General features: G+C 35.8%; 1 protein-coding gene and 1 long non-coding RNA gene across 50 annotated transcripts in view; one reads left to right on the forward strand and one right to left on the reverse strand.

Annotated features, from left to right (window-relative positions):
• LOC127719308 (uncharacterized) overlaps positions 1–14,622 on the forward strand; it is a 188,608-nt gene that overhangs the window by 152,979 nt on the left and 21,007 nt on the right. For 38 of the 49 annotated variants that reach the window (XM_052225352.1, XM_052225353.1, XM_052225351.1 and 35 more), the window contains one exon: positions 1,423–8,417. The exons of 3 other annotated variants lie outside the window; for them this stretch is intronic. In XM_052225352.1, coding sequence (XP_052081312.1) covers positions 4,267–5,835 — 1,569 coding nt within the window. In that variant the 5' untranslated portion in view covers positions 1,423–4,266 and the 3' untranslated portion in view covers positions 5,836–8,417. Of the gene's footprint in view, positions 1–1,422; positions 8,420–9,147; positions 9,376–11,332; positions 11,567–14,622 lie in introns of those variants that run through there. 8 more of the 49 variants (XR_007990205.1, XR_007990206.1, XR_007990208.1 and 5 more) reach the window with 5 other exon arrangements.
• LOC127719315 (uncharacterized) overlaps positions 1–14,622 on the reverse strand; it is a 49,042-nt gene that overhangs the window by 26,381 nt on the left and 8,039 nt on the right. The gene's annotated exons all lie outside the window — the stretch shown is intronic.

Below are 14,622 nucleotides of genomic sequence, written 5' to 3' on the forward strand. Positions count from 1 at the left end.
CCTGACTTAGGACAGGTGCAAACAAATGCAGCGGGTTTAAACGTTTTAACAGGCGCCAATCGTCACCCTAACCTGAAACAATAGTGTAACATTAAAACATAGAAAGACACACCATAGAATATTAATTGAAATCGCTTAACTCAATCAAAAGACAAATTGAAAAAACAAGTAAACAAACAGAATGTAAATACAGAATTAAGAAAAAAAGGAGGGTGAGATGTAAAACAATATCAGAAAGACAACCATAACCTTGGACAAAATGCCGCCAAATAAAATAACGTACACAGGTAAATAAAAATAATATGCATGGAAGACGGAAATATTTATTACAAAATAAATAATTTTGTTGTTCATAGTAAATAGCCTTAGAAAAGTAAGTATGCTAGATGTACTTACCGCTACTTCAAACTAATTAGCCACTGCCCCGTTAAACGAAATCAAATTGGTATTAAGTCCTATTAGACTTTAAATTGTCCGCCTCCCTGTAAGGTAACTCACTCAATTAGAAAAGCAACTCCGTTTATTTGTACTCAATCCGTTTAAAACGTTATCGATTTTAGTCATATTATGTACCTCCAACAAATATTTACAATTAAAAGAAACCATAGACGAATGCATATGTAAATTAAGTAACTTATAGTTATTGATGCCAGATTTTTAATATGCAGCAAAAAAAGTCAATAAGTTAATAAAAATTAAAGACAAATAATATAATTTTAATTTGTCCACAAAAGATTGTTAATAAGTAAAATGAAAACTAGCGATATCTAAGTAATTTTGGTTTCTCACAATAATTGCTAAAAATAAAACAACAAAGTGAATCAGAAGGTTTTAATTGATTGTGAAAGATAGTGAAAAATCAAATGTAAAGGAATGAATTAAAACAAATTTGTAAATCTGTTACTCTTTCTGGTGGTAAAATTATATCTAAATTTCTGTTCTTGCTTTGTTGTGCGTAACATGTTTTCCTATTCTGTAACCTCATTCGTCATTTTATTAAGTTTGTTTAATTATATTCTTCATCAGTTTATGCGTTCCGGACCAGGAGGATTATTCATCGTTAAACCGTATAGAATGTCAAAACATCGTATCATCGTTACCTTTCCCTTTCTTACACGTACATCAAACTGAATACTGCAAGGTCATCTCAGTACTGGAGAACATTCTGAGGACAGAGGTCATCTAGGACACAATTCGTGGCTAACCACAGAGTGAGTTACATTTATAACTTTGTCTTTGATGCATTCAAATCGTTCTTCACATAATTGAACTCTTTTATCCGTGATATACTGGAAACTTCACCTTTATGACTGCAGCTTTATTTCGCGTTCTATGGACTTTGCTTTTGTCTACACTTGACATTCATACATTATAAAGTTAATTGAACACATTGTAAAATTGTATTTTATTTTGTATTTTCAGCTTTTTACCATTTGTTAGATTGGTTTGAGAATAAATTATCAGCAACTGATAGTCTTATTGCTTGAGCCCAATCGTTGGTTATGCTTAATGGTCAGGCCATTACAGTAAAAAGTCTACAACTTGCCTGTTGTGTCTCACAGATTACACCAATTCAAGTCAGTTCTACGTCTACAACCAACGCGTCATCCCTTGACGTACAGTAAATTGACAACAACTTGTCTACACATCTCCTGAACAGGAAATACAACGGAGCATCGTTCGTAGCTGTTACGTTGACACTACGCAACATAGCTTGTGTGTTTAGGCAGCAAACCAACAACGTTGAACCAACATTGCCTACAGTTAGTTGATTTACATCATGGATCCCAGTCACGCGGAACAGCAGGACGAGGTTCAACCCCCAGAGGGAGATGTCGTTAAAGAACAAATAGAGAACCCGTCTGCTACAACACCTTTAGATGAAAATGCCAAGACTAGACGAGTACGTGAACTTAACGAAAAGGGACAAGGAGCCTTTACAGAGAAACGTGACAAGTTCTATCATGACTTAGAGGTCCTATGGTCAGACCTAGAATTCCATTTATTGGAAACGACCACGCCTTCTAACGACCTCCAGCAATTGCAAACAGCACAAGATAAAATTGTACAAGCCTGTACTAATTACCGCAGGCTCACAGACGAGTACTTGAAATTTCTTAAGAATACAAGAACGTTAGACAGTCTTAAAGACATTGATACGTGTAAACTTCCAACGTATATCCGAATGTCTAAAGTTGACCTGGCAATTGAAACTTTACACGAGCATCGCCTCACCCTGACAAAGGTTAAATCTACAAAAACGAAGACATCTAAGGGCAAGAAAACCTCGCACAGTGGGAGCTCAAACGTCTCTGATATGTCAAGCCTAGCACGGGGGAAGCGTGCCAAAGCAGAGACTGCTAAGTCTAAAATTGCCTTTGCTGAAAAACATACCCTGATCCTTAAACAGCAAGCCTTATTAGAAGTACAAGCTCTGTTCAGACAAACAGAAGTCAAAGCCGAAATGGAGCAAGACGCCATCCAAGCAGATCAGGAGGTCGCTCAAAGAAAAGTTCAATTAGAACAGGAGGCCGCCCAAAGAAAAGCTAACGAAATACGCAGGAAAGCTCAATTGGAACAAGAGGCTGCGCGTGTAAGCCGGGAAAGAGCTGAACTAAAGGCCAATTTGAACCTTTTAGAAGCACAGAGAGAAGCTGCAGCCGCAGAAGCGAAGGCTCGTATCCTAGAGTACCATGACAGCCAAGCGCTAGACGATCTCCCTGACGAGACGGAAGACCTGCTCCAACGTGTGCAAGACTTTGTTAATAAACATCCTGAACCAACTGCCATACAGGAAGTGACAGCCCCTCATCAGAAAAAACAAACTCCTGTTAAAATTGAGCTAAGTCATGAAGCGCCAGACTTCGTGTCCTCCGTGGCATTGAATCTGCCATCCATCACAGACACCTGCGGTCTTGCCTTCACATGCTAAGTCACCGGAAGTTAAAGTATTCCCAGATCTCGGAATAATAACTGGCATAGGAAAACAATGCGTTTCAGAAGAGATCCCTGTTGCATACCAAAAACTAGGCGTTTCAGAGGAGATCCTTGATAAACACCAAAAACAGGGTGTTGCAGAAGAGATCCCTGTTGCACGACAGCAACAAATCAACCCTACGTCGGAGATAACCAGATTTCCCCTACGCAAGGACATGCTGTTCTCCCGGCTAACAAGCTTTAATGACCGGGCAGAATCCTTCCATACATGAAGTCAGCTTTAAAAACGTAATAGACAAATTACAGGTTTCGGACTCGGAACAGATAGATTTTCTGATCAATTTGCTCGGTCCAGAGTCTGCTAAACATGCCATTAGCATAAGAGCGTCGAACGCAAATAATCCTACAAAAGGCATACAAAGATTATGGAAGAGGCTTGATGAGCGGTATGGTGCTCTAGAAATGTTGGAGGCTTCTCTCACAAGTAAACTCGTCAATTTTCCAACCTTGACAAATAAAGACAATGCACGTCTCTATGAACTGTCTGATATCTTATCAGAAATAGAATATCACAAGGAAAATCCCTAGCTGGGATCTTTGCTAGCTTATTTCGACTCACCGTCCGGAATAAACCCTATCATTGAAAAACTACCCTATGGACTTCAAGAAAAGTTGATAACTAGGGCATCTAGATATAAATCGAACCACGATGTTGCCTTTCCGCCTTTTACGGAGCTATCTGCATTCATCAGTGAAATAAGCAAAATTAAAAACGACCCTGGGTTCATCTTTGGGTCAAAAGCTACACCTAATACAAAAGGTGCTGCGCCTAGGTTCACGTCTCACCCCAATAATAAAGTTGGTGCTCATAAAACAGCGGTTGAGCAGCAATCTGGAGACGCTATTAAACAAGGTCTTTGTATTCTGCACAATACAAAGCATTCCTTAAATGAATGTCGAGCGTTCCGGGCCAAGTCAATAGAGGTACGCAACGGTCTTTTGAAACAAAACAATGTATGTTACAAGTGTTGCAATTCCACCACACACAGAAGCCGGGAATGCAATGCACGCATAAGTTGTAAAGAATGTGGAAGTTAACAACACACTACTGCACTTCACATCACTAAACCACAGCAAATTGCAAGTTCTCAGTCTAGCTAGCCCAAGCAAGCCTACGGCAGGGAGCCACCAGAATCGGCTGAAACTAAGTCAACCTCAGTTACTTCTACCTGTACCGATATCTGCAAGGATACATATAGCTGAAAATTTTGTGCTAAAATACTACCTGTGAATGTTTATCACAAGGATAACAAGGACAAAATTATCCGGATGTACGCCATCATTGACGACCAAAGCAACCGGTCACTAGCATTGGCCTTATATTTCCATCTTTTCGACGTAAAAGATAAACCGGAAAACTATACCTTATCAACATGCTCCGGCAGAGTAGTAACTTCCGGGAAAAGAGGAAGAGGTTTCGTCATGGAATCAATAAATGGTAATGACAAATTTGACCTGCCTGTAGTAATAGAATGTGATCATATTCCAAATAATAGGGACGAAATACCTACTCCTGAAGTCACAATGCATCACCCTCATTTACAAGAACTCAGAAGTTGCATTCCACCAATAGAGGAAAATTGCCAAATTATTCTCTTAATTGGCAGAAACCTTATAGAGGCACAACATATCCTTGACCAGCGCATTGGACCACCCAGAACTCCATATGCACAACAATTGAAGCTGGGTTGGGTAGTGATAGGAGAAACTTGCATTAACAAACAGCATGTGCCTTTTGAACTAAACGTCCAAATTACCAACATTATAATTACAAGACAACCGTCCACGTTTCAACCATGCACAAGCAAGTTTGACATCCGGGAAAATTACACAGATCCCGTTAAGAAAGATTTACAATCGCCACTCTTTGAAAAAACAAGAGACGATGATAAGCCTGGAATTTCATATGAAGACAAAATGTTCATGAAGCAGATGGACAACGAATTTTTGAGGGCCACGGAAGGAAGTTGGGTAGCACCGTTACCGTTCCGAGTGCCAAGACAGCCATTGCCAAGTAACAGACAACAAGCTCTTCATTGTGCTAATCTATTAGACGCCAGTCTGAGTAGGAACCCAGTAAAACGGGAACACTTTCTCACATTCATGAGTAAGATTCTTGACAACAATCATGCAGAGCTTGCCCCACCGTTGGACGACCATGAAAAATGCTGGTATTTACCATTGTTTGGTGTTTATCACCTCAAGAAACCCGATCAGATTCGGGGTGTGTTTGATTCTTCCGCAAAATGTAACGGAGTCTCGCTTAACAGCGTCCTGCTAACAGGTCCCGACTTGACCAATGATCTCTTAGGAGTATTGCTGCGTTTCAGGAAAGAAATGGTCGCAGTAACTGCAGACGTTCAACACATGTTTCACTGTTTTGTAGTCAGAAAAGAACACCGAAATTATCTGAGATTTTTATGGCATAAAGATAACGACCTAGAAGAGAACCTTGTCGAATACCGCATGAGAGTTCATGTTTTCGGAAATAGGCCGTCACCTGCCGTTGCTACGCTTGGTCTCAGAAAAGCAGCACAGGCATCAGAACAAGAGTTTGGCAGTCACGTGACTAGCTTTGTTACAAGAGATTTCTATGTCGACGACGGTCTTACGTCATGTCCTACAAAGGAGGAAGCTGTGAAACTCATGAAGGACACACAGCAAGCATTAGCAAAATATGGAAACTCAAGGCTTCACAAGTTCGCCTCTAGTTGTGCGGAAGTTATGTCTGCATTTCAAGCCAGTGATTTGGCTTCTATTCTTAAGGATCTAGACTCAGATGTCGACAGAAAACCCCTGCAACGTAGTCTTGGACTCAGCTGGGACAATAAACACTGACAACTTCTTATTCCAATTGTCACCAGAAAACAAACCGATCACTCGGAGAGGAATTTTATCAACAATTAACAGCATCTACGATCCTCTTGGATTTCTGGCTCCAGTGATTATACAAGGGAAACTCCTATTAAGGAAAATAATATCCGAAACCGTCGATTGGGACCTCTCTCTGATGAGGCAGCAACTGAATGTAAATCTTGGAGGGATACTCTTATTGCCATTGAAACATTGGGCATTCCACGTACCTACGGGCCGTATCTCAGCAAAACCACCACAAAGGAGTAATCCCGCAGATTCGGGAACAAGGTCCGTTCCAGCCCAAGAAATTCATAGCAGTGAATGGTTATTGGGACCGAGACAACCTCTTTCCTCGGAACAGAAGAATTCCGATGGCATTTATCAGCTAATAGATTCATAGGAAGATGGAAAAACCCGTGCAACTGTTAATGTTGCAAAAACATTAGCCACACCTGAGCATAAAGGTATCGGAACTGATAGATTCAACCGTTTCTCCAACTGGACATCACTTGTGCGAGCGATAGCCTTTTTAGAACGTTTCTCAGGTTTACACGGATCAAATCAGGCGGCATCAGTAACTTCTCTGGAAAGTTTTTCGAATGCTGAAAATTTCATCTTAATATCTGCACAACATGAAGTTTACGGAGATGAAATAGATTGCATTACACGTCAGGAACAAATTGATAAGCGGAGCCCGATAGCTAACCTCAATCCGTTTTTGGACGAACGAGGACTATTACGAGTAGGAGGCCGTATTGTCAAATCTGACTTAAACATCCATGAAAAGAAACCATTGATCGTCTCTGGACGCCTTCATATAGCGACATTATTAGTCCGACACTACCATGACAAGATAAAACATCAAGGTCGCCATTTCACAGATTTGATCCGCAGGATTCTGGATCGTCGGAGCAAAACGCTTAATCTCTTCCATTATTCACAAATGTGTGACATGCTGCAAACTCAGAGGAAAAACCGAGTATCAAATCATGTTTGATTTGCCAGAGGACCGTCTTGAACCGTCACCTCCGTTTACTAACGTCGGAATAGACACCTGTGGACCCTGGACAATTGTTTCACGTAAAACACGTGGTGGATACGCCAACTCAAAACGTTGGGCAATTGTATTCACATGCTTAGTGACAAGAACTATTCACATCGAACTAATCGAGGAAATGAGTTCTTCAACCTTCATAAGCGCCGTCAGGAGATTCGCCGCTATTAGAGGCCAAGTTAAGATTTTCCGATCTGACCGTGGAACGAACTTTTTTAGCGCAATCGACGATTTAAAGATTGACTCAATCAATGTTGAAGATGGACCCTTCAAGAACGTTCTGTACAATTCTGGTACAACTTGGATCTTCAATCCACCGCATTCGTCGCACATGGGTGGAGCCTGGGAGAGAATGATTGGTATCACCAGGAGAATTCTTGATTCTATGCTTTTAAATGCAGCCGGAAGAAGCCTTACGAATAACGTGCTGAACACACTTATGGCAGAAGTTTCAGCAATAGTGAACTCTAGACCTCTGGTACCGGTATCAACAGATCAAGAGAATCCGTTATGATTAACTCCGGCTATGTTATTGACACAGAAAACCGACTAAATTTTCACTTCAGATCATCTAGGAGAATTCGACAAACGAGATCTATGTCTTGCAGAATGGAGACGAGTACAGGCTCTTGCCAGTGTTTTCTGGTCCCGTTGGATGAAAGAGTACCTGCCGTTACTACAACAACGACGAAAATGGACCGAAGATCGCCGTGATCTCATCAAAGGAGACGTCATTCTTCTAAAGGACAAAAACCTTTGCCGAACCCAGTGGCCCGTTGGAATTATAGTGAACTCATTTAAATGTTCCGACGAACATGTCCGAAAAGCAGAAGTGCGAGTAATCGTTAATGGAAAAGCCACTATCTACACTCGCCCCATCGTGGACATGATTCTTCTGTTAGAGAACGACCTTGTATAATTCTGTGTACATATATTGGATCTATATTGTGACATTCATATGTGTTATATTTTATGGAATAGTGATATCAGATAGATATCAGACGGGGAGTATCTGTAACCTCATTCGTCATTTTATAAAGTTTGTTTAATTATATTCTTAATCTATTTATGCGTTCCTGACCTAGGAGGATTATTTATCGTTAAACCGTATAGAATGTCAAAACATCGTATCATCGTTACCTTTCCCTTTCTTACACGTACCTCGAACTGAATACTGCAAGGTCATCTCAGTACTGGAGAATATTTTGATGACAAACGTCATCTAGGACACAATTCGTGGCTAACCACAGAGTGAGTTACATTTATAACTTTGTATTTGATGCCTTCAAATTGTTCTTTACATAATTGAACTCTTTTATCCGTGATATACTGGAAACTTCGCCTTTAATAAATGCATCTTTATTTCGCGTTCTATGGACTTTGCTTTTGTCTACACTTGACATTCATACATTATAAAATTAATTGAACACATTGTAAAATTGTATTTCATTTTGTATTTTCAGCTTTTTACCATTTGTTAGATAGGTTTGGGAATAAATTATCAGCACCTGATAGTCTTATTGCTTGAGCCCAATCGTTGGTTATGCTTAATGGTCAGGCCATTACAATTCCCGTATATTTACTTGTTCTCGTTGTCTGTATTTTTTATTTTGTATTCGTTATTTAATAATCAATAGAAAGACAAAATGTAAAAGGAATAGAAAGTATTCATTGTTTACATCATTCATATCGATATATCTTATCTTTTAGGTTGAAAAAAATATTTTACAATAAGCGACAAAATAAAAAAACAATATTTATTTAAAATCAAAAGTTTTTTCTTGGTAAATAATTACTTTTAAATATAAAATAAGAAAATATGGTATGATTGCCAATAAGACAACTCCCCACCATAGAAATTAACAACTAAAGGTCACCGTACAGCCTTCATTTAAATGAGTAAATCCCATACCGTTAAAATTGTAATATTTGTCACTGGTTCAAAAAGTAGGTTCATATGGGAAAAGGCTAAAAATATCAATAAGGAACTTTAAAAAAAGTGAAGCTTTGTGATACGAATGTGTTTGCAGGCTGCATGTAAAAGATTCCTAAAAAGAAATGCACATATAATCTGACCATATATACGCGACTTATTGCAGGACAAACTTTCAGTTTTTTTTCCAAACAGGTCTGCATACCTCTTTGTTTAGTGTCAGTTAAATGTTTAACCCGTCATCTTTGTCGACCCATAAACCGAACTAAATAGTCTTATAAATCAAATATTTGATTTGATTTTTTAGGCGAACTGAATATACTTAAAAATTGCCAATGAACATAAATCAATTAATGGGAATCGCACTATCAAAAGATTGAATCTACTTTGACCAGGTGGAATAAGGCTTAAGATGACTCGAATGCGGAACGTTCAAATACTTTATTATATTTTTTCAAAGAAGGCAATGACAGATCTGAAATATACAGATAATGACAAATTAATATAACTTTACAAATAAATGCATATGAATATATCATTTTGTAGCAAATAATGTATATTCTGTTTATTTACACAATTGCAAATGTATAATAATGCAAAATACAGTTAAATGACAACTCTAAATGTAAACAGTTTGTTAATCAATGCAAAAAAAAAAAACTGTTCAATAAAGTAAGTTGACTATACGACTCAATAAAATAATTTACTCGGAAAATTGAAATGTTGTATAGCTTAAATACTTCATGTACTAGTATAGGTGATAACAAATGTGAACAGATAGTTTAGCAAGAATATTTTTAAAAAAAATAGCGTCTAGTCATATTGTTTCAATTTAGTCACGAAGCGGATCATTAAAGGAATACTTCGCAAAGAAATGAAAAATTGATTTTATATTATTATGTATAAAAAAGCACAAATTCAGAAATATTAACGTTTATTCTCATAGATAAGAGATCAACATCGATTTTAAATTGAAAATATAAATTCTATATATGTAGTCATCGTGACGTCTTCCCGATTAAAAAGACCACGTGATATCTATAAACCACAAAGTACCAAAAACAAGCAGCTACTAACGCAGTCGTTATTTAGCGTCAAAATCACTTGACTAGGTTGTGCTACCTATCGGTAAACTTTTAAGTTAACTTGATATGAAACAATGTTTAAAAAAAAAGATTTAAGAGCCGGAAATGTCGGCCGATTGGATATCTATTTTTTCTTAAATAACTATGGTCTGTCGTTTTTAAGCTTTTTTTTTCGCTAAGTTTATGAAACAGTTTAATTTAAGGGGAATTAGTTTAGAGCGATTACTTTTATTGGTTCTCTCAAAGTTTAAGATCATAATTAACTAGCGGTGTTCCGTATAAAATTGTTGCAAAAATCTTTGTTCATAACTCTTTTACGTTATACATTCAGATAATTCGGTCATTTCCTAATTTGATAATCAGTATGGCTAAAGGAATTATTGTCATAGGTATTGTGAGGTGACGGGTCCTGGTAATTAAGCGATTTTCACTCTTATTACACAATTACATAATGCAGGTTCATGCATCGCATCACTGCTGAGCGTATATCAGTGTACATGACCGGTAACTTGGAACTTTCAATTTAAAAACTATAAGGTGTAATATGCATCATGTGTACATCATTTTGTATCTAGTTCAACAGTGAAAGACTAGTCATTACTTAACTCAAACATGTATACAATTTTACTACCACTTGTTCATGGTCGACATTTCTGGTGTAAAGAATGATATTTATGAAAATCTAAAAAAAACTCCAGTTTAAGATTTGATGAAATAAACAAGCTATTTAGATGTTTTCCTAGGGTAAAATTTGACAAAAATGTAAGTATATACTCGTTGTCAATACGTATGGACGTTTTGAAAAAGATGAATAGTTATTTCAAAAAAATGTACGCACTTGTCGATCGTTGGTTTATACAGATAAAAAGTTTCGGAACTATATATATTCATAATTTAAATAAGTCTAAATTGAAAATAACGTTCAAACCATATTCATAATTAAAATATATATATAGAAAAATTACGGTTTTTATCCAACGCAATCATAGGTTTGAACGTTGTTTTCAATTTAGACTTATATATATATATATACATATATATATATTGAAAATAAGAGAGAACCCTCCAGAACATATCTGATTTTTATTCAGATCTATATCTAACTTGCTTTGCTTTGTCAAATCTATGAACATAGTAAAATCACAAATTTAAGAAATTCGTCATCACAACATGACAATTTGAACCCGATTACATAGCACGTGAAATTCCTACTAAGCGTGACCATCTTGTAAAGAGTAGGGTTCTATCCATACCTATTGTCAATTTGCTGTTCCGACATACATGTAATATATGCCATTGGACGTTTTAATTCCATTTCATCATCATTATCATCTTTTGCTGGTTTTTTTTTTACATGTACATATATACACTTCAAGTTTTCCCTATTTCATCTAATTTATATTAAAGGTTATGTATACAAGACATAGATATTTAATGCAAAGGAAATTCTAAAGATAAAAGTCCAATAGGCTGACATAGTTCGATAGTGCTTCGAATTATGTACAAACAGAGAATATCAAATAAATGTCATATGCCGAATTCCTGACATCAGTGGTTCATTTGTGAAATCGAAGAAACGAGAACATACCGCCTAACTTAGTTTAAGAGTACACACCAACCCTATTTTTTGTGGATTAAACGGTAAGGAATATACGTCTTACTATTTAGCAAATTATAAATAAATTTTCCCACGAGGAAACATAATATGCATATGCGGTATTTGGGAGAATAATGAGTAATCGCGACTTCATGAACTTCAAGGTATCTGTATTTATATCCTTTTAATGTTATTTTCATACAAATATTCATCTGATGTTTTCATTCTTATAAAGCAACATCCAAATAGATAAAATACCTTTCATATTGTATTAGTCAAGTGACATCTGACAACATCCTTTGAATACCCGTGCGTTCTTTTCGTTGTCTTTGTAAATTAAAATTGAACAAATAAATCTGATTTACAACTATTCCCGAATCGTTAGAAGAAAATTCATGATTTACTTTCTTATTTATTAAATTTAACGCATTTAAACAAGATACTAAACAGTTTTATTTAAAGTGTGATTCTTTTGCGCCTTTCTATGTTTAGATCCATGTCCTGGTTCTTTAATACAATAAAATAAAAATATCATTATTTGAAAAAATATGGTTATTTATTTTATCAATGATAAATGAGTGAGGTTGTTGTTATCCAAGTCCAGCAACATTTATCTTAATTTTTGACTAATTATCATGATTATATACGGTTAAGTACGGTTGGATATTGTGTTATGTCTTATCGTTTGTGGTTTGAATTCTGTATTTTCGGTACATTTCACATATGTCTTATTTGTCAGTATAGTCGATTTAATTTCCATTTTCCATGGATAAAGTATTGTGTTAGTCCAAATAATTATGACGTCGTCACAGCATTAATTCAAAATAGCCTTTCAAGACTGTCATAATCATGATAATTATTTGGACTAGTATTGTGAACATAATTGTGAATTTTTGGATGTCGTTCCATTTAATTGTATTAAATTCAAGATTAATATATACGTAACAAAAATACATCACTTTTTGTGGTGTTGATCAATTGTCCTGTACTAAGTCATGAATACGGCAGTTGTTATCAAATAGTCCGTTTCTATATATGTTGGCGTTTGTTTTTGTTGCAGTCCAGTGTTTCTGTTGTTCAGTTGTTTTCCTCTTATATTTGATATGTTTCCCTCAGTTTTAGTTTGTAACCCGAATTTGCTTTCTCTTAATCGATTAATGACTTTTGAACAGCTGTATACTACTGTTGCCTTTATTTATAACAAAAAATTTTTAAAAAAATTTCCAATTTCACAAAAAAAAATAAACATTTTGACAGCGAGAATGGATTCTTAACAACTTTTTTGTTTCAATCCTACCACAGAAAAATGTTTCTAAGTAAACATTTTTTTTTTCCAAATTTTTTTTTTTTTTTCAATTCTAGCAAAAAAGGAATATACATTATTTACACGTTTCATGCACAACAACTGCATGTTCAAATTTTTATAAGCACCATGTCCCTAATTTTAGAGTTTGATTTTAAGAAAAAGTATTTCGAACTTTTAACAACAATTTTCTTTTAATGAGCATGCTAACTGTGCAAAATGTCATCTATATTTTTCTTGTCATAATGACTGACAAACACAAACGGACAGACAAATGGATCTTGGCCGAGTGCGCTGAGATTCATAACGTAACAGTATACAGGGATATAGGTCACCTTACATAGACAAATACCCGAGACAACACCTTAATGCCGCTTTCTTAAAGTAGAAGCAGCAAACATAAATTTTAAAGTCTGATTCAACCAGACCAGGGGTTGAACAAAAGACCTTCAGGCAGATTTTTACGATTTGAAAAAGCTCACAAAAATAAGATATTTAAAGAAAGCAAAAGCATTCGAATGAAATAAAAGAAGTGGCATATCAGGCCCGGGAACACAGATATCGTCCTAGAGTGGACAGTGAATTACTGGCACATTTTTTTTCATAAACATTCCTAATTTATTTAATCACGTTTTAGTCTAAAATAGCTAGTAAGGGGATGAAATTACACTGTAAACTAATTGGAGTAAATTTTAAAGTAAAGAAGTGATTTGGTCAAGTTGAAAAAGGTCAAACATTAGTATGTTTGAAGCTGTTAAACAAAATTCCAGACCCCTTTAACATAAAATTGTCTAAATTGAGTTAGAGCTGATAAATTGTTCTATAATTTTGATATAATTTGCCCCAAAAGCAGTACAACACAGGGGCAGATCCCGGATTTTTGAAGGGGTTCAATTCCACAAAAGTCAAAATATAAAGACGAGCAAACGAATCAAAATTGTTTTTTAACAATTTTATGCTAAAATTATATATAGTTTTCAATCAAACGGGGGCTTACGCCCTCTACGCTTCATTGAATCCGCCAATGCAACACACTGCAAAATATTAAGGTGAGAGCGCATGTGCGCTTTTTTATATTTGCAGTTATTGTCTAAAAGAAATGCTCTAGCAAATAACTGTGTTCCCGGGGCAATTCATATATAAGTACAAATAAAAAAACCACGAAAAAAGATTGACAAAAAGTACATTAAATAAACGAACCAAGGATTCGAGATCGTGCGAGGGCTGTATAGCCAGTCACAGTCGTTAAGAACTCCCATAGTCCCTGACGAAACATGCATAATAAAATCTTCTTTTTGTGTTTTATTTTTTGTTTTTTGTGTTTTTTTATTTGCCCAAGCTGCATGCATTTCAAATTTATTATTAACTCACGCGACAGTTTAAGAAATAAATAACGGTAACGAAAATTGCGTGTATTAAACATCGTCTAAGTCTAAGGATATCATTTCAAATTCAACTTCCTAATCTCCAATCCACGGACACGCAATTCTCGTATCTTGTAAATTTTAAAAAAAGGTCGGCATTTTATCATTTATCTTAAAGGTCGAATTGTTTCGAGATTATTAAACAATTTAGAAAAAAAATAACTCTTTTCCACGAAACTATTGAATACAAAAAAAAATATTTCCACAATTGTCTGAAACTAAAGCGATTTTATAACTTGTGGTGATCGTATCATGAGATATGTTTTATATATATTCGTTTATGAATTACTTTCCATATCTATTTGAATAATGATGTGAAAAGACATGTAGGGTATAGATATACATCGCAAAATCAGCAACAGGGTATGCGACA

Source organism: Mytilus californianus, unplaced genomic scaffold (genome assembly GCF_021869535.1).
Source record: "Mytilus californianus isolate M0D057914Y unplaced genomic scaffold, xbMytCali1.0.p SCAF_11, whole genome shotgun sequence".
NCBI classification, from domain to species: Eukaryota; Metazoa; Mollusca; class Bivalvia; order Mytilida; family Mytilidae; genus Mytilus; species Mytilus californianus.